This window comes from Trachurus japonicus, chromosome 8 (assembly GCF_045865225.1).
Source record: "Trachurus japonicus isolate A0001 chromosome 8, Traja_1.0".
Lineage (NCBI taxonomy): Eukaryota > Metazoa > Chordata > Actinopteri > Carangiformes > Carangidae > Trachurus > Trachurus japonicus.
Window position 1 is genome coordinate 3,985,736 of NC_140914.1, and position 26,880 is coordinate 4,012,615.

The window sequence follows — 26,880 nt, forward strand, 5'->3', positions numbered from 1 at the left end:
TTGACGAGGTTGGAAAATCCAATCGAGTACCGAGTTCAGTTCAGTTCTTGTCCTCAAACACTTCAGCAGCATTTTGTATGTTTTTTGTTTTTTTTTTCCATTCAGCACCGAAAACGTCTCGAGCATCAGATGATCACGTCTGGGTTTTCATATCCAAGAAGGAATTTCATTGAATTATAGACGAGGGGGGAAAAAAAATGTTGGATTGGGTCGGATCGGGTCGGGAGCATCGCCGCCACAAGAACCAAAAAAAAATAAAAATTAAAAAAAAAAAGTCCCAAACTGGTGGTGTTTTCAGACGGTGATGTCATCCTGCGTGAAGCTGCTGTCGCTCCTCCGGCCGCTCATCTCTCCTCCTTCCTGGAAACCTTGGACGAATGCCACGCCGTCGACCTGCCGACACGAGACAAACACATGAGAAACACGGAAACAGAGAGACAAAGATATGTTCTGTGAGGAAAAGACAAATATTAAAGAAGTTAAAAGAAAAAGTTTCATAGAAATAAAAACATTTATGTCGTTGTCAGGCTGTTTCAGTCTTGAATTTTTATTTATTTTTTCACTATTTTGGCAGAAATGAGCTTCCGTAGAATGTAAAGAGTTGCACTAGATCAGAACTAGAATGGCCGACACGAGAGAAACACATGAGAAACACGGAACAGAGAGACAAAGACAGTTTCTGTGAGGAAAAGACAAATATTATATATAGAAGTTACCGATCATAGAAATAAAAACATTCATATCGACGTCAGGCTGTTTCCAGTCTTGATTTTTAATTTTTTTCCCCCACTATTTTGGCAGAAATGAGCTTCCGTAGAATCTAAAGGATTGCAACTTGAAGTTTGATCAGAACTAGAACGACTGTATCCCTCCGCCGAGTTACAGGAAACAGGGTCACACCGCCAGAATAAGAGCCTGAAGCTTCGACATCACAGAAATTCCTTCAGATTTCTATTCTATTTTATTAGTTTTCTTATTTTTCATGTGGTCACTGTGAGCTTTGTAGGGCTGTCTCGATTATCATATTTAGATAATCGAATATTCGCATTCGAAAGGAAAAAAGGAAAAAAAAAAAAAAAAAAAAACGATCACGGACTTCATGATTGATTACCATGGCAATGAACAAAGCTTTGAATTTTTTGGGTCAGCCCTAGAGCTTTGTCGACAAAAAAGTTCATCAGTTCATCCTTGGATTTAATGATCTATCCATCCAGCTATCCATCTCAGCTGCTATCTCCGTTTATTTAAGTTTATAGGTCTATCCCTCACGCCAGCCGCCTCCTCAACTCTTCAAGTAACGCACTTAAAATGAACTGCTCTCAACTGGGTGTTTTTTTACATTATATTTTTTTGTCAATATCAACTTATTTATACAGCCCATTTCATATGACGAGCATAAACTCAATGTGCTTCAGGATAAAAACAAGTTGGCAATACATGTAAAGTGCATATTTTAACAAAAGCCAATATGCTAAAACTAACTACACAAACAAAATAATTAAAAGCTTTTGAGAACAGATATGTTTTTAATTTGGATAATAAAGATTTATTGTTATTGTATTGCAGTCGACAAAGACGAGCGAAACTTCTCCTCACCTGATGAAGGTCTTGAAGGCAGCACTCTGAGGGTTGATGCACAGCGGCACCCGTTTGCCCTGCTGGTGCTCCGTGATGAAGCGATGGATCAACTCTGATTAAAGAAGAAGAAAGAGAAAAAGAAGAAGGAAGAGGAGGATGTTGTTAATATCACATGAGCAGGTGCGAGGCCGCCAGCTGAGTGCGGTCGGAGCGCCGTCGTGTCGTGTCGTCGTTCCTACCTTTTCCCTGCCACACCGACAGCAGACTGTTCTCGTAGCTGTGGCTGAACGGACGCTCGGCCACCGGCTCGAAGTCGCGGGTGTAAACTCGGCCGCTGGGAACCGAGTAGCAGCACTGACACATGCAGGTGTGGTAGCGCAGACGGCCCTCGTCCAGGTACGGGTGGGACAGCGCGTCGCTGCCGGAGATCCTCTTAGTCTGCAGGAGGAGAAGGAGGAGGAGAAGGAGAACGGGCGGTGAGAGACAGAAAGGACCACACACTCTACCACAGCTTCACTACACAACTGTCTTTCAGCCAAAAAGATACATAAGTACATTTTTAATTAGTGAAATAAAACTACTACTAATAATCAGGGATGCAAACAGGTCAGGACCAAAAAAGAGAGGAATTTCCCGGGGGGGGCTGGTGCTCACCATTAACAAATAAGTACATTACAATATCAAGGAAAAGTCAATTTCCAGTAGTTCAACCCCAACCAAGTATTGAGTGCATATAGATGGACATAGTTTTCAGAAGGCCAACATTTCTATATTAAAAATGCTTTAAAAAAAAAAAAAATCCTTTGCAATATTTCAATTTTGGAGATACTGATTTTTAGGTCTTCACTGAATGTTAGTCATAATTATTACTATTAAAATAAACTGAATAAATAAAGACATGGGATGTTTCATTCAGTGTGTAATGGACATATAGGCCGATATAATGTGTTAGTTTCACTTTTTGAATTGAACACATTCTACATCTGAGGTGACGTCTTTCCACTCAGGGCTTCCTTCACCTCTAAACGGGGCAGAGCTCCGTGGGAAACACCTGCCTGACACAGCAACGTAGGGAACCGTGCATGTCCGCGGCGCACAGCTCCACGGACATGCACGGGGGGAAAAAAATGGCGTCGCCGTCGCACTGATCTGAACGATTCACACAAGTCACCTAATTGGTCATGAAAAAGCTGTCACTTTAAGGAAAACACCTCACACATTTGTTTGGTGAAAACGTTGACGTGTGTTGATGTTGAACTCACCGGGTCGAACACCAACATCCGACAGAGCAGGTGCACGGCCTCGTGAGTGGCTCCGTCCGACAGCATGTAGAGCACCGACAGCGAGGGCTGGGGACGACATCACATGTCAACATCAAACTTAACACCTCAGGATCACGTTGTCATGGTGATTGTGTTGTTGTTGAGGTTTAAAAACATCAGTTCATCAACAGTGACATTATAAAAACTCCCTGTTCCTGTTATTAAATCGATCAGCGCCACAACAAACTCACATTAAATGTTCCTGAGGTACCGGACGTCTGGAAGCTTCAAATGTTTCCTGAGTTTACAGTCAGCTGACCTTTTAAACTTTTAATTAGAATGAACCAAACTCCACTAAATATTAGTCATGACGAGCACAGCAACAAAGCTAACAGAAGCAAACACGGCTGACGGGGCTAACAACATTGTTAGTTCTGTATCTGTACGCTAATGAGCATACAGAACTAACAACAACGACAGAGCTAGCCGGGCGAACATGGCTAAAATAACTGAAATGGATACCAAAGCTAACAATAATAACAGCGCTAACAGAATTTATAAATTTACTAATACAACTAATTGGATTAACAGAGCTAGCAGGGCTTACAAGGCTAACTGACTGAGCTAATAGAGCTAGCAGGGCTAAAAGAACGATTGTGGCTGACATAGCTAACAATAGTAACAGGATTACAGAAGCTAACAGCGCTATCTGAGCTAATAGAACTTACATGGTTACTTGAGCTGACAGAGCTAACGATAGCACCAGGGCTAAAGGAGCTAACACGGCTAACAGAGCTACCTACAAGGCTAATGACAGTAACAGAGCTAAAGGCTAGAATTTACAAGGCTAATGCAACCAAATGGGCTAATACAGCTAGCAGGGCTAACAAAGCTAATAGAAATAACTGGGCTAATAGGCCAATAGAGAGCTCTGTTCAATATTTAGTGACCGATAATCCCGGGTCGCTGACTCCGCAAATTGTGACATGAAATAGTCGTCATTTACATATTCCTGATGTGACTCATGAATAATAATAAATAAGACACAAATCACTGTTTTTCATTCATTATCTCTCAAATTAATTATCTCGTTATTTCGGGAAAACGGAGGAAAAATATCTCCACGGGAAAACAGAGGAAATAAAATGTATGTATGACCCTTTAGGGCTTCCATAGTTTCCTTCCTAAATCAAAATATATCTTTTTATTGAGAGGGGGGAGTGGTGATAGTAATAATTCATGTGATGCTGTGATTATTCACTGAGAGAGAAACTGAGGCAGCGTGTCGTGTCTTCTGTGGGAGAGTTTGGTGGAAATGTGTGAGAACAGATACAGTAGTTGTTGTTAGTTGTCGGCGGAGGATTCGGTCTCGGACTCGGACCACGCAGTCACGTACCGGTTTGTGCGGCCCCCTCAGGATGTGGGCTCTGGCTCCCTCGCAGGCCGAGGCCAGGGCGGACAGAGGGGGCGTTCCCAGCAGGTCTGTGATCAGGTCCAGCTGGAGCAGAGCAGAGAGAGAAAGGAGGTAATCTGGATTATTAGTCGGTTTAGTTACAAAGAGCTAAGCGCTTAGAGCTGCTGCAGGCGGAGTTCCCTTCAAAATAAAAGCCGGACCAGGTCTGAAAGGCCAAAATAATACATTTATAAACGACACAAGAACAAAATGTCTCTCCCTGAACCCGTTGCTCTTTCGTTTTGTGAATACTTCCTGTGACTCAGCTCTGTGGAGAGATGATCAGCTGGTCTTTTTCTACCTTCACTTGTAAATGAATCCTCCAGGTTTTTTCCTCTTTGGATTCACAAACCGACAAATGACTCATGTTTCGGTCTGTGTATTTTTTTTTTTGTAACACTTTTACTTTCTATAAATGGCGTCTTTCCTCCGTCACGCAGCCTCATCTACCTGCACTCACTGCACTCACACATATAATGTGCATTTATGTTTTTTTTCCCTTTAATTTCTATGTGTGGTTTATATTCTGCTTTTTTCTTTTTACTCATTGAATTCTCCCTTCAGATATGTGCTTTTCGTCTGCTAAAAACTTAATCGCACTATTCTGGAGAAATAAAAACAGACCAAATGTTACATATGCAGAGAGGGAGACGGGAGTTATTAGAGAAGGTTTTGGGACCGTTTGCTTTGTTTGTAAAAGATCTGGAGCTTGTGGATGAAGAAAACTGAGCACAAATCAGTGTAAACCTCACAAATGGAATAATAAAATAATGAAGAATGACCATTAATTTATCATGATTTCAGAAACTTTTAATGTGACATGTTTAATGTTTTAAGTCAAACTATTGTCGGTGTAAAAACTACAGACTCCATCCAGGTGTTTTATTCCCCTGGTGTTGCATGTTTCACAGATCGCATTAGACTATTTATCATCTATGTAGTTCACGTAGAATTCTGTCTTTATTTACATTCTTTATTTTTGTTTATATCTTTTGTCTATTATATAGATCATGGAGAGATCTGACACACACTGTAAGTTCATTATTAGTGGAATGAGAGTGAAGCTGATTCTGCTCGGTTCAAGGTCTGATAAACTCTATTGTTTTTGTTTTTTAGGGTGCCTATTGTCATCTAGCTTGGTAGCTAGAATTGGGTACATCTACATTTTATGTTTTTTGTATGTGTATCAATGTACATTGTCCCTCTATTAGCCATGTTGGCTAAAGCTGCCCTTTTTACTGTTATTGATACAGTTGATTAATTGGGATGCTGCTGTGGATTCCTCTGGAACCTGAACGCCACATTTTAAAAATGTCCACGTGACAATTATCACAGAGAAACAGGAATCAGAGCAGATTAAAGCTCTGTGGTGTCTGGAGCTGAGGATATTCACTCTGAGGTTCGTTAAAGAGGTACAGACAGCAGAATATCGCTGATTCAACTACTTTTTGGAAATTATTGATCAATTACTTCTCCTAAATCTCTATAAACTCTGATTCATAATATCGATCCAATCTGGATTACAGGTCTTTATCTCTTCTACATTTAGATGTATAGAGGTATGAAAGAATGGAATTCACTGCCGAAAAATATCAAACTCACCACGAACACAAAGAAATTCAAAATATTAATAAAACAGCATTTATCAAAGTAAGACAACATGGTATATTTATATATGGAGTATATTTCGATGGATATATGATATGTGTTATTATAATGTATATTCTGTAGAATGAATGTATATACAAGTACGATGTGTGATGTGTAATGATGTACAGTATACATATATGATATGTAGAAATGTGGGTAATAGGATTAGTATGTGAACAATTAATATAACGAAGAAGGAATGAAGCACAGTTAAGAAATGTAAACACTTATTCTGTTTTTGTTTTGTTAGGTGAAGCATATCGCTCACTTGTTTTTTTTGTTTTTAATTTTTATAATGTTTATGTTTTGTGTTTTCAACTGTATATTTGATACTGTTGGACCCCAGGAAGAATAGCTGTGGCTTTGCTGCAGCTAATGGGGATCTTAATAATAAACAAATAAACAAATATGTTGTTAAATTTTGCTGCGTCACAGTAACAGAAGAGGAACCGATCCCGGCCGACAGCTGGCCCAGGTGCATTGTGGGAGTCGTAGTCTCACCTGCTGAATGGGGCTCTGGGCCTGGAAGAGGATGCGCCGGCCCAGCAGCTCGGCGAAGATGCAGCCGACCGACCAGACGTCGATGGCCGAGCCGTAGTGGCGGCATCCCATCAGCACCTCGGGCGCCCGGTAGTACTGGGTCACCACCTCCTGGGTCATGTGACGCGACGGGTCGGGCTCCTCCACGCGGGCCAGACCGAAGTCACAGATCTGAGCAGAGACAAGGGAGACGGTGAGTTCACTGACACGACGCAACATCAATAACATCAGATATCAATGACATGAGATCAGTTACACAACAACCAATCAATAACACCAAGAGATCACATGATGTCAATAAGACTAACATACACATCTGTTTTATTCCTCACTAGAGCTGCAACTATAATCGATTATTAAATTAATCGGCAACTATTTTGATCATCTAATAATCAGTTTGAGCAGTTTTTAAAAGAAAAAAAGTCCAAATTCTCTGATTCCAGCTTCTTAAATGTGAATATTTCTGGTTTCTTTGTTCCTTTTTGACAATAAACTGAGTCTTTCTTTGGTTTGTGGACAAAACAAGACATTTGAGGACGTCGTCTGGTGGTTTGAGAAACACTGACTGATGTTTTTCAACATTTTTTAACATCTTACTGACAAAACAACTATCGATTAATCGTTTAAATAAATCAACAGATTAATCAATAATCAGGGATGCAAACGGGTCAGGACCAAAAAAGAGAGGAATTGTCTGGCGTGGGGGGGGGTGCTCACCATTAACAAATAAGTACATTACAATATCATGGAAAAGTCAAGTTCCAGTAGTTCAACCCCCCAACCAAGTATTGATTGATTGATTATAGACATAGTTTTCAGAAGGCCAACATTTCTATATTAAAAATGCTTTTTAAAAAAAGATCCTTTGCAATATTTCCATTTTGGAGATACTGAATTTTAGGTCTTCACTGAATGTTAGTCATAATTATTACTATTAAAATAAACTGAATAAATAAAGACATGGAATGTTTCATTCAGTGTGTAATGGACATATAGGCCTATATAATGTGTTAGTTTCACTTTAATTGAACACATTCTACATGGCGGAGGCGACGTCTTTCCACTAGAGCTTCCTTCACCTCTGAAACGGGGCAGAGCTCCGTGGGAAACACCTGCCTGATACAGCAACGTAGAGAACCGTGCATGTCCACGGCCACAGCTCCACAGACATGCACGTCGCACCGACTGCACGCGGATACGCGCCGCTTTAATGAGCGCGCATGTCGCGCGTCTACATTGGAGGTGAATAGGTCGGCTGTTATCAGTATAATCAGAGACCATGAATGAGTTCGCCTCAGTTTCACGTGATTGTCACTGTCAGCCTGTTAGAAAAACATTTTACTGACCCCAGCTGAGACCCCCCCCCCCCAAAAAACAAAAACTCTTCGGATCTGAACGATTCACACAAGTCACCTAATTGGTCATGAAAAAAGCGAGTTTCGCTTTTCGGCGCGCTGTTTGCATCCCTGAATAATGAAAATAATTGTTAGTTGCAGCCCTACTCCTCAGTTTATATCTTATTATTACAATACTTCAGGGTTCCTACACATTTGAAATTTCAAAATTCCACACTTTTTCCAGATCCTAATTTCCAGACTTCTCGGTAAAAAACTTATAATAATTTGTGACATTTGAGTATTTAGATGTGTATCATGTGAATAAATTATGCAATTACCGGTAATTGTTTGTTTTCATTATTCTGAATTTGTATTCCATTATGTCACCAAATAATTTCCAGGAGGTTGTAGCTCGGTACAACAGTGCATAGGAAATAATTAACTCAAATAACTTCAGATAAGACCAAACTCTTTTAAGTATTAAGATACATTTTCCATACAATAGTTTCCAAATTCCATACTTTTCTGTACTTGCATAGGAACCCTGATACTTTGTTATCTCCTATAGATGTTTAGTTTTATTTTCTTCACCTTGAGCAGACAGTTGCTGTTGACCAGCAGGTTGCCAGGTTTGATGTCTCGGTGCAGGATACCGGCCGAGTGCAGATACTTCAGACCTGAACCAGAGAAAGAGAGAGACGACGGTCACATGACCTGCATCATTCACCACACAGGAAACCTTCACGTCCAACACTCAGCTGTCCCACTGTCTTTGAACTGCTCAGAGGTTCAATGACCTCATCACTCACACAAGCTGCAGTTTTCTACTAATTTCAGAAAGTTTGATATGATGTTGAGATCATAAAGACATCAGCTGACCAACCTGCTGATTAAAGGGGACATATTATGGTCTGTGAAGGCTCTTTGTTTGCCTTCCGCCCTCCAAAATGTGAGAATTGACAAATAAATCAGTCATAGCAGTAGGTTTGTTACCTTTAATTGTCGGTGCAAGCTATTTTTAGAACGGCGGAGCAGAGCCGTGAGCTGCTCAGAGCTACGCTACGGAGGCTCATTATGGGATTTCTTGGTTTCCCTCATCAAACTCATCAAATACACAATCCAACAACTCCACAACGCTCTGGTGGACAAGTTGTGAGCTGCACATTCACCACGCTATGAGATAATAACACAACGTTACCAGACAGAGTTGTTTTAGAGGGAAATACAGAGACTGTTGATGAAAAACTGTCCCTGAAGGCAACGCACATCAAGAATTTCCCTCTAAAACAACTCTGTGTGGTAACGTTGTGTTATTATCTCATAGCGTGGTGAATGTGCAGGTCACAACTTGTCCACCAGAGCGTTGTGGAGTTGTTGGATTGTGTATTTGATGAGTTTGATGAGGGAAACCAAGAAATCCCATAATGAGCCTCCGTAGCGTAGCTCTGAGCAGCTCACGGCTCTGCTCCGCCGTTCTAAAAACAGCTTGCACCGACAATTAAAGGTAACAAACCTACTGCTATGACTATAGGGATTATGGCAATGGGCCAGTTTGCCTAAGCCTAGTTCTCTCACTGCAGTTATTTATTTTATTTTTTTTTACATTTGTACTCTGAATAGAATAAAACCACATGTTGGACAGCTGAGTGGAGAGGACGGAGCTCCACGGCAACGGTGCTCACCTCGCAGGATCTGATAGAGGAAGACCTTGATGTGGTCGGTGGTGAGAGGCTGCGGAGACACGATCACTTTGTGGAGGTCGCTCTGCATCAGCTCTGTGATCACGTAGCTGCGGGGCGGACTGCTGTCAAGGAATATAAGCAGCTCACACACACACACACACTCTAACTCACTCTTACACACACACACACACACACACTGACTGACTGACTGACCTCCGCCTACACGAGCACGAAGCATCTCCGAGCTCAGGTCTCATTTTTAGTAAGAGGACACTGTTGCTTAACAACAAGTGTCAATAAAACACAAGAAAACTAGAATCTGCTCCTCGGGCCTGTAGAGTATCCCTCCGCCGCACAAACTAGTTCCTGGTTCCAACCTGTTTATCCGCGGTTATAAAATATAAATATTGGGGTTCAACAGGTGCAGAGAGGAAACCTGGGCTGGGAATGAAACATTAAAGGGATATTCCTCTGTAAATTTAACCCAGTAGAACCCCTAACCCTCCAGAGATCAAGCCACCGACCACAGACAGACAGATAGAAACAACACTGCTGTCTATGGAGCCACCAGCCAACCTCCATCAAAAAGCCGCTCACAGCCACAAATAATGTTCAGAACAGCACCAAACTACATCAACAGGACAAACAGGGTCCCATCCCATAATAAAGGTAAGGTAAAGGTACTTTATTAGTCACAGTACAGTGAAATTCTTTCTCTGCATTTAACCCATCCTTGAGGAGCAGTGGGCAGCCACGGTGCAGCGCCCGGGGACCAACTCCAGATTATGAGCCAGTGCCTTTGGTCAGGGGCACTGACTGGAGGATTAGCCTAGCCGACATGTTTTTAGTGGTGGGGGAAACCGGAGCACCCGGAGGAAACCCACGCAGACACGGGGAGAACATTCGAACCCAGGACCTTCTTGCTGTGAGGCAACAGTGCTAACCACTGTGCCACCGTGCCGCCTCCATAATACCAGGCATCAAACTCCTGCTAGCTTTGCCTGGTTTCTATTGAAAAGAGACCAAAACACAACCCAGCCACTCACTCTCCTCCAGCTGCTTCCTACTGATGCAGAAGCCCTGATGAGTCGATCACCGAGTGCATCAGAGTTCCTCTCTTTAAGCAACGGTGGATTTTGCGGCGGCTTCGACACTTGGGATTAAATCTTCGCTCTGCTGACGGAGACTGAAGCCGTTGTTGTGGCGGCTGATCTACTTCGGGGAAACCAGCGATCTCACGTAGTCGCTACAACGTGTGGTTCAGATGAGTGGATTAAATGATTCTCATTGTTTTTCTGAAATGAAACGTTTTCTACAACTGATAGTGACATACTAGACATCACATGTTTTTACGTATAGTTTGTATAGTTGACGTGGTAAATATAAATTCTAAATTCTTAGATTTGTTCACGTCATTCCTTCAGAAATTAAATTCCATCTAAAGCAAAGAGCCGCTCTGACAGACGTGTCGACGTGACGGAGATGAGCTGTGTTTATTTATTATTTACCCTGTCACATGGTGAGCGATCAGCTGTTCTGATCTGACAGCTACTGCAGCAACTGTCTCCATGACGACTGTGGATCTGACGGCTACGGATACAGCGCCGGCGTGAGGAGAGATTTATTCCCGTGTGTCGAAGCCGTCGCAAAATCCACTGTTGGTCAAAGAGAGGAACTCTGATGCACTCTGAGATCGACTGGTCAGGGCTTCTGCATCAGTAGGAAGCAGCTGGAGGAGAGTGAGTGGCTGAGTTGTGTTGTTGTGTCTCTTTTCAATAGAAACCAGGCAAAGCTAGCAGGTGTTTGATGCCTGGTATTATGGGATGGGAGCCTGTTTGTCCTGTTGATGTAGTCTGGTGCTGTTCTGAACATTATTTGTGGCTGTGAGCGGCTTTTTGATGGAGGTTGGCTGGTGGCTCCATAGACAGCAGTGTTGTTCTATCTGGCTGTCTGTGGTCGGTGGCTTGATCTCTGCAGGGTTAGGGGGTCTACTGGGTCTTACAGTGCGTTAGACCAGGGGTTAAATTTACACCGGAGTATCCCTTTAAGAAACCACAGAGGTCCAAAATCTGAGGAGATTCCCAACGTCAAAATTTAACCTCCTGAGTTCTGGTGAATGTTTGCAGGAGATGAGAAGAAGTTCTGTTGTAGACGGACGACCAGACGACCGGAAAACGGATTTTAGATGTATTGTACATTTTATAGTGTTGTTATGTAATTTTGATGTCTTTCTTCTTACCTTCTTTTTTTTCTACTAAAAGCCTAACTAGGGACGGGAGTTGGAAACTAGCATTAGCTATAATCTTGTTGACTTGTTTGAAACGAGTGGAAGTGTCACTATGTTAAGCTGCATTGTCCCGATCAAATAAACTGAATTCAATTCAATTCAACCTCAAGGCCGCCGCTGATGTTCTGACGGACGGCGGCAGTGCACATTAAACACCGAGCAGCGGCCGAGCTCAGTCACGTCTGCAGCGGTAACGAGCTGGATTTAGAGACGAGAGGCTAAAATTAAGTGAATGAAAAACGAGGACACACCAGGGACAATTAAAGAAGAGGAACTGGGACAGAAGGCGACAGGACGTAAACGTAAAAAAATGTGCTGTGAGGCGGAGGGAGGGAGAGAGGAGGGAGGAGAGTGGGGGGATGCAGAGGAAATGGCGGCATCGGCGAAGAAACATGGAAGGATACATCTCCTCGAAGCAGTCGATCTGTGGCGGCTGCAAAATGTCCAGAGCCGACAGGACCTGTGAGTCGGACACAGAGAGAGAGAGAGACAGACGTTTAGTCCTCGGCTCGGTTTTTTAATCACCTCATTAAAACCACCTCATTTAAACCATCCCAACAAATAATAAGTACACTGGACTTTTGCTCTCTGTCGATTGGACCATTTTGTGACTTTGTGACATGTCAGGCTACAAGATGAGACTGTTGTTCACTCACGACGGACTAATATGGACCCATGTGCAGACACACACGTAATCTGTATGTACTGTCTAGAGCTAAGCTTCAGCTCTGTATACTACCTACTGCTGTAACATGTTATGTCAAAATGTAAAAAAGCAAAAGAAAAGAAAAGATTATGATAAATATTTTTATTCTGTGGGTAATGGGGGCGGGACTAGATCAGCTTTAGCTTCTCCCGCTTTCCCTTTCGGCCATGTGTGTTGTATTATTTGAAACATCAAAGATCCCCCAGCCCCCTCCCTCCTCCCTCCCTCCTCCTCAGTCTTGTCATTTACGTTGTCGTGTTTGAAGAAGCAGAGCATCCTCAGCTCCCTGAACACCCTCTTGCAGGAGACCAGGTTCTGGAAGACGTTGGGCATCTTCTTCAGAGCCACTTTCCTCCCGTCGCGAGGATCAGTCACCGACCTGAACAGAAGATCAGCGCAAAGTCACTTCACCGTAGAGCTGTCGTGTTTTGCTCGTGAGGCTTTGACGCTTCACTTTTGTTTCGTCCACGTCATCTGAATATTTCTGGGTTCAGCATCATTGATCAGACAAAATAAATAGTTTTTTTCAGATCTGAGTGGGGATGTCGTGGTATTAAACGGCACAATTAATTGGTCGTAAAGATTCCTAAATACCGTCACTTTCCCAAAAACGATTATGTCAGAACAATATCGGCAGATGTGTGTGTGCCAGAATAAAGGTAAATGTTTAGATACTGGTCCATTTAACTAATGTAACATTGAATTGGTGGGAATTTAAATGTTAGTGTCCTTTGTATTAAAAAACAAAAACAAAACAAAACAAAAAACTATTAAAATAAACGTAAACATTTGGTATAGATGACAATTTATGACCTGAATATTTCAAACACTTCCCCTGGGGATTAATAATTGGTCATTAGGGGTGTAACGGTACACAAAAGTCACGGTTCGGTACGTACCTCGGTTCAGGGGTCACGGTTCGGTACGGTTTCGGTACAACAGACACTAATTGAATGTAAAACTAAAATCTGTCTTGTGTTATAAAAGTTAAAAGAAAAAAGAATACAAAATAAAACAAGTGCATTAGGAGTGTTAAGGGGCGTTCACACCGGAAGCGATAGACGCGAATGGAGCGGCAACTCTACATTGAAAATCAATGTAAATGGCGCGATGACACGCGATTCAGGCGGAGGCGGCGCGAATGGAGCGTCTGGAGCGATGAGACGCGGCGCGAATGAAGCGTCTGAAGCGGCGCGAATAAAGTTGAAAATATTGAACTTTTCAGGCGGCATCGCGCCGTGACATCCAATCAGCGACGAGTTCAAGCCGACGACGTCACTTCTCTGTACGGTTGTGAACAACATGAAGGAGAAGCTGATTGTATATGAGCTGTGTGTGGGCACCGCTGCCGTCTTCTACACAGAGTGAACAAAAAAAACAACAACAACACACACACACACAGTGAACCCAGACACGACGGTGGGTGGTTTTCCGGTGTTTCTGAGACTTGTACAGCAGTAGTACAGTGCAGCAACGGTGGTGATATGAGCCACGATCGACGTGGAAAGAGAGCAGGTTGAGATCACCGGTTTTCAAATGAACGGGCGGAGCGTCTAGCGCGAATGACGCGATGGACGCGAATGATCCACAATGACCAAGCGGCGCGATGGAAGCGTCTGGCGCGATTATATTCGCGTCTATCACGTCCGGTGTGAACGCCGCTTTATAATGCCATTCATTAATTCTAGAGGGAAAAAAACGTGCACTTGACAACTGGCAACTATTATTCGAATTATTAAATTATTATTATTATTAAAAAAATATTATTAAAAAAACAAAACAATAAACTGACATCAATGTTGGTTTACACAGTTAAATTAGTTACTTTGGTGATGTTTCTGGTCCTGCCTGTGTTCATAAAACATATTAGGCAGCTACACGCACATCCCCCAAAAAACTGAAGACTAGGTGCTGGACCACCAAGAAAGACACAGGTAAGGAAAAAAGGAGACCGCACACTAGTTAAAAGCTCCCGTGACAGTTTAATGTCACTCACACGTTTCAGGCATCAGCCCTTCATCAGACAAAATGTGTCTGATTATATATAGTGTGCGGTCTCCTTTTCTCCTCACCTGTCTGTGTTCATGTCAAGAGGCTTAAAAGCTGCGGGATCATCGGGATAAGTTGTTGCACACAACTTGTCTTTTTACTCGCACCAGTGATTGACATATCGGGTTGAACATGCGCTACGTGTTTGATGCGTTTCTAGCGACTCACCGCGCATCCGTGAAACATCGCCGACGGACTTTGTCCGGTGGACCGGTCGCGCGAGCCGCCGCCGCCGCCGCCGTTTGTTTCATTGAGAAGCCACAGTGACATGAATGAAGCAGACAGCTCTCCTCCTCTAACTTCACTCTCTCATCACTTCTCTTCTTCGTCTGTTATGACGGCTGCAGGCAGCTTCGAGGCTCATTACCGCCACCTGGATTCGAGTGAGGACTCGACTTTTTTTTTTATTTTTATTTTTTAATATTCATTCAGACGTATTCGTCGTGTGACTGTGTGCACCGAACCGTGACCCCCGTACCGTGACGGCACGGGACGAATACATATACCGTTACACCCCTATTGGTCATATATTAATAGATACTTGAAATATTTTGTGTAAACAATGAGTACTATATATACATTCTTAGTGTTAATGCATAATAATCGTGATAATCGTAACAGCGTGACTATTTCTCTGACAATAATCGTACCAATAAAATGTATAATCGTGACATCACTAGATCTGAGAACTGTTTTCTGAAGACTAGTTCATCAGTAGTCTGGGGCCGTTGACTCGCTGTTTTGGTAAAGCAACCGGATCCAGGGCCAGAGAGAGGCCTTTCCTTCAAAATAAAAGCACCAAGCTAATAAAATGCGATGAAACTTTTTTAATATAAGGAATATAATTTACAAGAAAGACCCCGAGCCATTAAGTTAACCTTTTGCTTCTATTGTATTACAAGTTAATGTCTATTTTATAAGTTTTATGTTGGTGAACACTTTTACTTTGGTCGTCCTGAGATGAGGAAATGAAAAGTGAATTTTGTGAAACTGTTTTTATATTTTACTTCATTGATTAAGACAAATGAGTGTGATTTCTGACTCATGCTCCTGTTTTGTCTCATTAAAGCTCAGATTGAGTCTTTGTGTCCTTCGTGGAAAAACATAATTTACACCTGAGCTGTGAAACCTAAAGAGAACATGAAGGACCATCTGTCTCCTCCTGGACCTCATGAACTCTGATGAAGATGATGAAGGCGACTTCTCGTCCTCTCAGACAAACACTGAGCCTGTTATCTCTGATGTGTTTCTGGTTGAACTCTGAGCAGCAGACTGATTAGCAGCAGCTGTGTTTGTTTCACCGGGGCCGTGGGGCCATTTTGATGAAGTAACAACCCGACAGCAGCAGCAGCAGCAGCAGCAGCAGCAGCAGCAGCAAGATCACAGTCAGGACCCAGCAGGAGTCATGGCCGCCGCTCGGACACACACTGCTGCTGCTGCTGCTGCTGCTGCATGAATTATAGATGGTTGCAACATGCAGGACTGTGTGCTGAGCCGCCCGAGGCATAAGCGAACTAAGCACCTGCTTGTGGCCCCTATGGACTATTGCAGGGCCCCCAAAAGGCAAGTAACTTTTTAAAAAATTGTAGTGCGTAACTTTTGTCGATCCTTAGAGAAACTCTCAGTGCGTAATTACAAAAAAACTTTTATTGCATTTCAAATTGTTGTTGCACTTTTCTGTTGCAGTATATTTAATGATGTGTTTACAGCAAATGCATGGTCTGTTGGTTTATTTTGTTACTTTTGGTCGACATTCAGTATCCCAGTACTATATCAATTTGTAGATTGAATGTAAATGTAAATCTTCAAGCTCTGTCGTCTCATCTCATGGTGACCTGCTCCTGTTTTCACTGAAGATGCATTTCTGATTTGTTGAACTGACACTAATCATTATATACTGTCATTTCAGTCTCAGTGTTGACCATTGTGGCCTTATTATGGTTGTTTTGTTTTGTCGAAAACGAAATGGTCTCAAGGGGTTTTATCCAAATAAACGAATTTTCAGAAATCAACCCCAGGCTGCACTTTTAGCTGAATTTGGTGCCATTTCTGAATAAAAACCATAGATGGGTAAAAACCTGCCAAGATATGAAGATTCGTAATGACAGAGTAAAAAAAATGAAATAGTATTATTGGCAGTAAAAGAGGGCACCAAAATAAAGATGTTGCTTAGGGCTCCATGGAGGCTTGGGCCGGCCCTGGCTGTGTGTTGTGTTGGGTTGTCGGGGCCGACCCTAGGATTTTGGTGGCCCTAAACAAGATTTTTGTTTGTGGCCCATTTTAATCACTACAAATGTATGTCTTTATGAATCTGAAGACTAGTTCATCAGTAGTCTGGGGCCATTAACTCACTGTTTTGGTAAAGGCCAGAGAGAGAGAGAGACAGGCCTTTCCTTCAAAATAAAAGCACCAAGCTAATAAAATGCGGTGAAACTCTTTCATTTAAGGAATAAGTAAGTAATAGATAAGAGTAGAAAACAAGTCTAAGATAAAATTTTGTAAGATTGCTTTTTGAGCACAAATGTTGTCATTCTGCCATTCTATTTTCACCAAGTGTCTCAAATGTGAGATAAAAGAAGCTGAATATTGACTTCAGATTACATATATAAAGCTCATAGCGATGATGGCCCACTAAACAACCGCATATACTGTTTATGCAAGCGGCCGGCCCTGACTGTGTGTTGTGTTGTGTGTCCTCCTTACATATATTTAAAAACCAAAAATTTTAAAAAGCAGATGATGTGTTTACAGTAAATGCATTGTCTGTTGGTTTATTTTGTTACTTTTAGTTGACCTGTAGTTGACATTCAGTATCCCAGTACTATATCAATTTGAAGATGTAAATATAAATCAACCCCAGGCTGCACTTGTAGCTGAATTTGGTGCCATTTCAGAATAAAAACCACGGATTAAAAACCTGCCAGGATTAGGGATGTGCACGGTTACCCGGGTACTCGAGTACTCGAGTAGCAATCTGCTACTCGGGTATGAATTTATTACTCGGGTACCCGAGGATTAAAAAAAACGGCACGTCAGAGCGCAATCTAGTGTCGGATCAGACTACATTATCATGCCCTGGTTCGGCTTTTTGTAGTGTTAAACAGTTTCGGATCAAGCAACGTGATTTTCTGCTGTGTAAAAGCGTTTTTGGATCGAGCCTCGGACTTTCAAACCTTTTACAATAATTCTCCCTCCCTCCCTCGGCGACGTACGCCGTCGGGAGGGAGACGACAGGTCTCAAGTCTGGTAGAAAATATACTTTCACTTTACAAACACTCTGAAACTTTCCCTGTTATTTCCTGAAACGATGCGAGGCAGAGAGGACCGAAGGCACCAACATGTGTAGTGTGGACTAATAAATAAGCACCGCTAATGATTTAAAAAAGAAAAGAAAAAAAAAGTTTTCTCCTCCGTGGCAGCCGCGGCATAAATGCGCTGCACTCAGCGCTCAGAGCGCATGCAGCGCATTTATTCCCCGGCATAAAGATGCACATCTGCCTCGTGTGTGCATCTTAAACTCCAGTCTCTACTCTTATTATCCACCTGACATTGTGTGTGACGACGCTGTGTGTCAGTAATGCGGACTGTCTGACGGACAGAGCGCATTTATGCACCGGCTGCGCTCTGTCCGTCAGACATGACGTCATTTTATTTTTTATTACAGTACTCGATTACCCGATTAGTACCAGCTTCGGTTACTCGATTAGTAAATTAGTCGAAATGCCCATCCCTAGCCAGGATATGAAGATTCGTAATGACAGAGTAAAAAAAAATGAAATAGTACTATTAGCAGTAATAACTGTATGTTTCTTTCTGATATGAAATATGTTTTGAGTGTTTGTGACGTGTGAGAGGGTGTATTATGCACATGTGTATGGATATTTAGAACGCTATGTAAAGTGATAATCCCTACCTTTCTATTGTTCTTATTCACCTGCCCAGGGACGACGGATGGAAAGTAGCTAGTAAGCTAAATCTGGTACAAGGCATATCTTCTAATTTCGAGACTAATGTTATTTTGTACATTGTCCCTGATACAAATAAACGTATTAAACTAAACTGGAGGGCACCAAAATAAAGATGTAAAGGGTTCCTACAGCTTAAGCCAAGTTAAATTTAAGACTTTTTAAGACTTTTTTAAAGCCACTTGAAATGAAATTTAAGACCGACTTCACAATAAACACAAATGCAGAAAAAAGAAAAAAAACACCACATCAATTACATAGGGTTAGGGACAATTTTACCCACTTTACTATGTGATCCAAGGTAAAGTGACTGCTACATGAACATTGAATTGTGTCTCTTTCCAGCTGTCCTTTCAAAATAAAAAACTAAAAAACATCTCTATGTCAGAATGTTACCAATTATTTTGAGATTTGAGACTAATTACAGCCATAAAATACCACTTACCAAGTGTTAACATTTTTAAGACTTTGAAAAATGAAGGCCTTGTTTTTAGATTAATGAATTCAATGCCTTTTAAGACTTTTTAAGGATCCGTAAGAACCCTGATGTTGCTTAGGGCTCCATGGAGGCTTGGGCCGGCCCTGACCGGTGGACTGTTGTGTTGTACTGTGTTGTGTTGTGTTGTGTTGTGTTGTGTTGTGTTGTGTTTCCTCCTTACCACACTACACCAAATGCACCATAGCCGATGGGCCGGTCCGGCTCCATCTCTGCGGGGCTGGGCACCTCGCTGGCCGGGTTGCTGTAGGGCTGAGGCACTGCCGCTCCGCCGCCGGTGCTCCCTCCCAGCGCCGTGGGGTGGCGAGGCGTCCCGGCCGGGGCCGTGGGGCCGGTCAGGCACGGCGTGGCGCTGAGGCCCGTGGAGGGAGCTCCGCAGGACGAGTTCACACAGAAATACTTGTGGCCCAGCTCGGAGCCTGGGAACAGGTCTCCACACACGGTCTGCCGGCCTGCACCGTGAAACGCCATCCTGGTACCGGTCCTGGTCCTGGTCCAACCGAGTCCAGTCCAGTCCACTGGAGCTGCTGCTGCTGCTGCTGGTCGGCTTAGACGTGGAAGAAACACTGGCTCTTACTCAGCCTCAGCATGGCCCATGATCCTCCTATCAGATCAAACAGAGAGCAGCAGCCCCGGGTTAACACCGGACATGTAAACAACCGAAAGTCAACACCAAAAAGCTGTAGTCTCAGGCACAATAGATTGATAATGTATAGGCCTACTATTCCTCGTCTTTGGGGAAAGTGCCTTCAAAGCATTCGCACCCTTGTCCTGGTATAAATTACAGAGTCATCTTAAATTGGATTATCTCCCAAGTATGGAAGATTTTAAAGCTATAGGATCAAGGACTGTTTGACTGCTGCATGCACATGTTCTCTCACCGAACGCAGCTGGTGATTATTATACTGTAATGATGTGATTTGCTGTTACTGTTTTAGCTGTTTTTATGTTTGTTTTGTTGATGTTGTCCAAATGTGTAGCTACTTGATGTGGATGATGTACTGTGCTGCTTTCTGGGCCAGGACCCCCTTTGCAAAAGAGATTCTGGATCTCAATGGGATTATTCCTGGTTAAATAAAGGTTAAATAACAAATAAAAAATAAAAAACCCGGAGCATCAGCAGCAACAGCGGAGCGAGAGACCGTGTGTAGCCGCTGCAGCTGCACTAAACCTCGGGTAGCACACGATAACAACAACACACCAGTGGAAGCACAACATTAACAGCACCACAACAGGACATACACTGACTGTAGGGATAAAAAAAATAATTAGTTAAACCACTGATCCACACAGCCGAGTTACCTTTGTGCAGCACTCACCTGGTTTGGTTTAGTGGAGCTGCTCCGTTAACGGTGTCCGGCTAACTAGCAGTTAGGCTAACTAGCAGGCAGGCTAACGAGCTAACGAGCTAACCAACCGGCGACGAATTCCAAAAATGTTATTTAACGTTTAAAAAAAACGGACGTTAACAGCGATGATGGACTCGGTCTGTCACACTGCAGATCGACACTCACTGATTCGACGAAATACATCCACGTCCGTGTGTTTCTTCACAAAAAATAGCAATTAAAAACTTAAAAAAAAGAAAAAGAAAAAAAAGAAAAACACCGTCGCTGTTGGGAGTTAGCTCCGTTAGCTCCGCTGCTAACCAGCTGTTCCAGGCAGGCAGCTAACAGGCTAACTGCTGCTGTCTGTGTCTGTGACCCACATAACCGCCGTCGGTCGTTCACAGTGACCTACATATTCCAGGAGGAAAATGTTCCCCCGGATTAATTAGTGCAACCGACGGACAAACCGATCGCAGTGAAGCCAACGATGAAACGGCACGAAAACAGACTTTATATATATATATATTTTTATATATATATTAGACGTGCGTCGCCCCCGGAGCTCCGAGGCGAGCTGCGGCTCCTGGGGCTAGCAGTAGCAGTAGCAGCTAACGGCTAACAGCTAGCAGTTAGCAGCTAACGGCTAGCCGGCCGTGGCGCTGTTGGTCCCCGCCGCAGGAGCGACCCATCCCGGCTGCCTGTCGTCTCTTCAGGTCGGTGTCGCTCATCCAACAGCAGCAACAACGACGGCCGCTTGTTGGTTAAAATCCACCGGTAACGTGAAGAACCAGATTTGATCCTGGTGGTCTGGTTCTTTGTTTTCTTTAATTATTTTTTTTGCTTTTTTATTTAGCTTAGCGCCGGTGAGACACTTATCTATCTATCACCAGCACCACCACCACAGCTAGCGGAGCGGGCTAGCCCAGTAGCCCGTGGAGGAGGAGGAGGAGGAGGAGGAGCCGGGGTGGGGGAGGGGGCTGTAAACAAAGCTGACGGTCGGACTGAGGCTGCGGCGCTGCGGACTGACTGACCTGCTGCTCCGCGGGACACACGGACCAGGAGGGAGAGGGAGATAGGAGAGGGAAGAAGCCCGGAACCTCCAGTTAGCTATGAAAAAAAGCTGCAATATTTTAAAATTAATTAATTAATTAATAAATTACTGAAGCAGTTAGAAATGAAAAGCAAAAAGAAATGAAAAGCAATAGGCCTAAAAAAAAAAAAAAAGCAGGAATAAAAAGCTGAAATATAGGAAAATATAGGGGAGAAGAGGAGAGGAAAGGAAAGGAAAGGAAGAAGGAGGGGAGGAGAGGAAGAAGGAGGGGAGGAGAGGAAAGGAAGAAGGCAGGGAGGAGAGGAGGGGAGGGGAAAGGAAAGGAGAGGAAGGAGGAGGAGAGGAAGAAGGCAGGGAGGAGAGGAGGGGAGGGAAAAGGAAAGGAAGAAGGAGGGGAGGAAAGGAGGGGTGAGGAGAGAAGGAAAGGAAGAAGGAGGGGAGAGGAGAGGAGAGAAGGAGAGGAAGAAGGAGGGGAGGAAACGGGAGGAAAGGAGAGGAGGAGAGGAAAGGAAGAAGGAGGAGAGGAGGGGAGAGGAGAGAAGGAGAGGAAGAAGGAGGGGAGGAAAGGAGAGGAGGAAACGGGAGGAAAGGAGAGGAGAGAGGAGGAGAGGAAAGGAAGAAGGAGGGGAGGAGAGGAGAGGAGGGGAGAGGAGAGGATGGGAGGAGAGGAGAAGCCCAGATCCTCCAGTTAGCTATGAAAAAAAAGCTGCAATGTTTAAAAATTAATAAATTAATTACTAAAAGAGTTAGAAATTAAAAGCAATTAAAAAAAAAACACAGGGATTAAAAGCTGAAATATTAAAGTGAAACACATAAATAAATAAAATAAAATAAAAACAAGCGGGAAAAATAAATGAATACATAGGTAAATAAAATTACCTCCCCAGCTGATCAACATAACCCTCCACATTATCAATACCTATATGATTAAGTTATTGATTAGATCAGTATTAAGGCAAGGCAATTTTAGGAGAGGAGAGGAGGGGAGCGGAGGAGAGAAGAGGAGAGGAAAGGAAAGGAAGAACGAGGGGAGGAGAGGAGAGGAAGAAGGAGGGGAGGAGAGGAAATGCGAAGAGAGGAGAGGAGAAGAGAGGAAAGGAAAGGAGAGGAGAGGAAAGGAGAGGAGAGGAAAGGAAAGGAGAGGAAGAAGGCGGGGAGGAGAGGAAAGGAGAGGAAGAAGGCGGGGAGGAGAGGAGAGGAGAGGAAAGGAAAGGAGAGGAGAGGAAGAAGGCGGGGAGGAGAGGAGAGGAAAGGAAAGGAGAGGAGAGGAGAGGAGAGGAAAGGAAAGGAGAGGAGAGGAAGAAGGCGGGGAGGAGAGGAGAGGGGAGGGCTCCATGCAACTAGATGTGTCCCCCAGCAGTCTAACGGTGCGTTCACACCGGGCGCGAGTAAAATATTCGCCTCGCTCTATTCGCTCGAGTTTGCCCGCTGGAATATTTGTTTTTACTCGCGGCATTCGTGCGAATATTTCGCTTGAGTTCAATATTTTGAACTCGAGCGAACGGGCGAATCTGTACATTGACTTTGTATGTAATCTTATCGCGCGAAAAATTCGCGCGAAGTCTATTCTAAATCCTACAGGAAGCCAGTGAAGAGAAGCTAAAGCTGGAGAGATGTTATGTATTAAATCATCAGTAATGTTTTATTGAACTACCTCCATTAAGATTATATGATTTATATAATTTTATTAAAAATACTGATTGATGACCATAATACTAAATTTTTTGGGATTTTGACTGTAGTGTTTAACATATTTCATGTACAAATATCAAATATATTGTTTTTTAGATCATTTCTATTGCATTATTAATACTAAGGGACAATTACATTTCAAAATAAAGTACCTATCGATGAAATAAGTATTGAAAAAACAACAAATAATGATTCTTCATGTGTAAAATATCAGGTATTAATACATTTTAAAATGCCTCCTCAGGCTGGAATTCAACTTCATCTGTCAAAAATACAATTATGTTCACAGAAAAGCTTTTCATGATCAATAATGTGTTTATGAATTATTGATCGGTGAAGAGCATATTAACATACCAGTTCAACAGGCCTCAGTCATTCCAGTGCTTCAGTGTCTTCAGGTTTAAGTCGTAGCTGGTTGTTAAAGGTGCGTCTTTGTTTTTCTGCTTTAATCCTTGAAAATATTTGATATACTGTATTTATATTTTATTTTACACAACCTGTTGTTGCAGAGGACCTGCTCAGGTTTTCTCTGTGAACTCTGAATCTGGAAACTCGAAACTCGACTGAGAGTCTGTGAATCTGCCGGCTGCAGGACTTCCCCCTCTCAAGTCAAAGTTTAAAGCCGTTGAACACGGAAACATCTGACTTGAAGTGCGTGGAAATCGTCAGTCACTTCCCAGAACCACTCAGAAAATCATTTCATCTTGAATCCACACATGCATTTTTACTGCTTTTTTTTTTTTTTTTTTTCTTTAATACAGTAGTAACGAGGCGCTATGCACTATGCGTCAAGTACAATCAATATGCACAGCCACAGAAAGATGTGTCACCAAGGTAAGCTACAAATTACATGGCAAGTTACCTTTTTTTTTTCCTTTTTTTTTGTTTTTAAAGAATGAACAAATCAGCATCCAGAGTAAGAACGAAGATAATAACGAAGCAGAGAATCAAAGCACATTCAATGTTCATGGAGAATATACACAAACAACTATTAGTTTGCCTTTAATCAGCTCTAGAAAAGTGTCTGTACACGGTGGCGCGACCGAAGCGCCCGATCCCGCAGCGTCCTGACAAAGGCAAAAACTGGAGCCTGATAAATTAGGGGAGAAAAACTGAGATAAGTCGCGTTTCACTGGAGGTCGTCGTCGGGTTCGGTTTCCTCATTTCATTAAACAAACACTGATATCATGGAATATAAAAAGATGTAAAAACAGCAACAGCTTTACAAAACCATGACGGGCTGTGCAGGTCAGTTCAAAATGAAAAACAATGAAATGATGGCGAAGTGCGAAGCCGAAGGAATAAAAACACACACTGATTTTCCCTCCTGACTCCCGGGCGTCGACTCGTCCGCTTCTGGACTCGTACAGTTAATACACGTGTGTGTGTGTCTGTTTGTGTGTGTGTTTGTGTTCGATGGCGACATCGAACTTGTCCTCTTCTGGAAAAAACCCCACGAGCAACATGGAGGAGCAGAGACGACGTTGACGTTTCCACCTGTGGCCTCCTATGAAGGAATGATCTGGAGGTGGAGAACACAAGAGAGGGATGTGGTTACATTTCAAAATAAAAGCTGCAGATCACACAAACACAACGACAAGATTCAACATCTGGAAGCCAGATGTCGCTCTGCTGTCGTCACCTGACTCCAAGTTAATACAAATATGAAGCAACGAACGAAACTTATCAACCAGCGTGTCCAGCGTTTCCCATTAAAGTAGCACTATCGCAAATTCCAATACTTTGTTCGGCCACTAGATGGGGCCGGTGGTGCAGCGACTCAGATATAAACATCCTCGTCCTCTTTACATAACGAGCCGTTCAGGAGGTGCTCTTTGATAGATTTTTGATTGAAGTGTTTATTTCGAATATGAAAATAAAATAATAAAAAAAGAGAATAAGACAAAACATTTAAACATGAGATATAGAATAAATATTCGAAAAGGAGTGAGAAGAAGTAAAACTTATAAACTCCCACCCCCTCTCCTTATATATGACTAGCTAAGATCCTTGTCTAAACATATCTTATGTTACGAAATCATGAATATAATTTACTTATAATTTACTTTACGTTTTTTTACTTTACTTTACTCTCTCTCTCGCACACACACGCACTTACACAAACACGGGCACATGTCGCGTTGTGATAGTAATAAACAAATGCGCTAAATCGCGCTAATGAGTAGTGAAATGGCATTCGGATACCGCCCAAGCCGAGCGAGTACTCGAGTACCCGGATATCGGCCACAGCCCTACTATATAATTATATATACAGTATATTTATATTATCTAAATAAAGAATGTAATGATCATTTTTATTCTCTTTTATCTCTGACTATTTTTATCTGTTTTTTTATTTATCTATTTATCCATGTTTTACTTATTTATTGTTGAAATTAACTGCACTGATCTCCAAACGGTGGATGTGCGAAACACAATTTTGTTTTTTTGTGATGCAAAAGAATGACAAATAAAACCATAATCATAATTCAATCTATTTAATTCATTATCTTTTATTATTTTACTTTGATTGTTACCATTCTTTTTCATCTCTTCGTTCATGTTTGTCTCATTTGTGTTTTGCGATTTGGAAATGTCTGATTCAGTATATTTTATTCTATTCTAAAGCCTGTTGTATCATCCCTGTTAAAGGTATAATATGTAGGAATTCCCCCCATCTAGCGGTGCGGTTGCATATCTGAACGTATTCTTGATGTTGCATTCAGGTGAAATCGGGCAGACGTCAGACAGACAACAGACGCTGCAGGCACAGGTCATTTGGCCAATCAGAAGAGAGAATGAGAACCTCTCCTCTGATTGGCTGACTGTTTTTGAGTGGCATGTGGTTGGGCCAATCACAGGCAAGTAACTGAAACCTAAGCTGCATTCTCCGGTGGGCGGAGTTACCTTGTGTGTGACATCACAGGAAGGAGGAAGTGCTATCTGCTCGTCTTAAAGAGACAGTTCCTACAAGCTTTTATGTAGGGGTGGGTTTTCTGGGGTTTTGTCTTAATTTTGTTTTATACTGTGATGTTTATATGTTTCTATGCTCCTCTGTATCTTTTTTTTTTTTAGTATATTTTGTGGCTTTTCATGCCTTTATTCGATAGGACAGTTCAGAGTGTGACAGGAAATGGGAGGCAGAGATGGGGCGAATGACACGCAGGATAGGGCCGTCCGACGCGGGACTCGAACCGGGGCCGCCTGCAGTGAGGACTATAGCCTCAACACATGGGGCGGGTGCTCTACCAACTGAGCTAAACACCGCCCAGCTCCTCTGTATTTTAATTGTGTATTCTTGTTTTACTCCCTGTACTGTACAAATGCGATTTCCTGACTCTGTTGTGAAGCACTTTGTGAACCCCTTCTACGAAAAGTGCTATACAAATAAAATTTACTTACTTACTTACTTATGCCCTATTCGCACGGGATTAGTATTACCTGGGGACGTCTGGTAATTTGTAAATCCCCCCCCCACGTCTGTGTTTCTTGCGGTGCATTCGCACGGGATAAGAGAAGTCTGCATTTTACTCGAATCTACTGACATTAAGGCTCCGATATGACGTCAAAGCTGCACGTCGTAACATCCGCTGCTGTCACATCCATGTGCGAAGCAAATGTAAATAAAATGTCAAAGCAGCAACGTGAGTTCGCAACAGTGCAGTTGTTGTCGCAATAACGGGCCGTCATGGCATTCGTATTAAGCCTGTTGCACGTCATCCATCTCAATATCCTCTGAAATTTCGCTCTTTTTATGGATCTGAGCTGTTTATTTAAATGTCTCTCCGGCACCGATACGAGCCC

General features: G+C 42.7%; 1 protein-coding gene across 1 annotated transcript; it reads right to left on the reverse strand.

Annotated features, from left to right (window-relative positions):
- Positions 1–209: 209 nt before the first annotated feature.
- Positions 210–19,543, reverse strand: nlk1 (nemo-like kinase, type 1). Its single transcript, XM_085783327.1, has 11 exons — positions 19,169–19,543; positions 12,745–12,874; positions 12,194–12,249; positions 9,503–9,609; positions 8,412–8,497; positions 6,445–6,654; positions 4,237–4,338; positions 2,841–2,927; positions 1,818–2,016; positions 1,597–1,690; positions 210–393 (listed from the first exon to the last, which is right to left on the reverse strand). Exons 1-11 carry the CDS (start codon positions 19,474–19,476, stop codon positions 345–347), a joined length of 1,428 nt encoding a protein of 475 aa, XP_085639453.1. The 5' UTR covers positions 19,477–19,543; the 3' UTR covers positions 210–344.
- Positions 19,544–26,880: the final 7,337 nt, after the last annotated feature.

What these genes read in the sequence shown, in the direction of transcription:
- nlk1 (XM_085783327.1), bottom strand. Translation starts at nt 19,476, where the DNA reads ATGGCGTTTCACGGTGCAGGCCGGCAGACCGTGTGTGGAGACCTGTTC. An exon ending in GGTGCATTTGGTGTAGTGTG is followed by an intron (nt 12,875 to 19,168) that starts GTAAGGAGGAAA and finishes TCTTCTGTTCAG; the next exon opens with GTCGGTGACTGATCCTCGCG. An exon ending in ACAGCAACTGTCTGCTCAAG is followed by an intron (nt 6,655 to 8,411) that starts GTGAAGAAAATA and finishes GTCTCTGCTCAG; the next exon opens with ATCTGTGACTTCGGTCTGGC.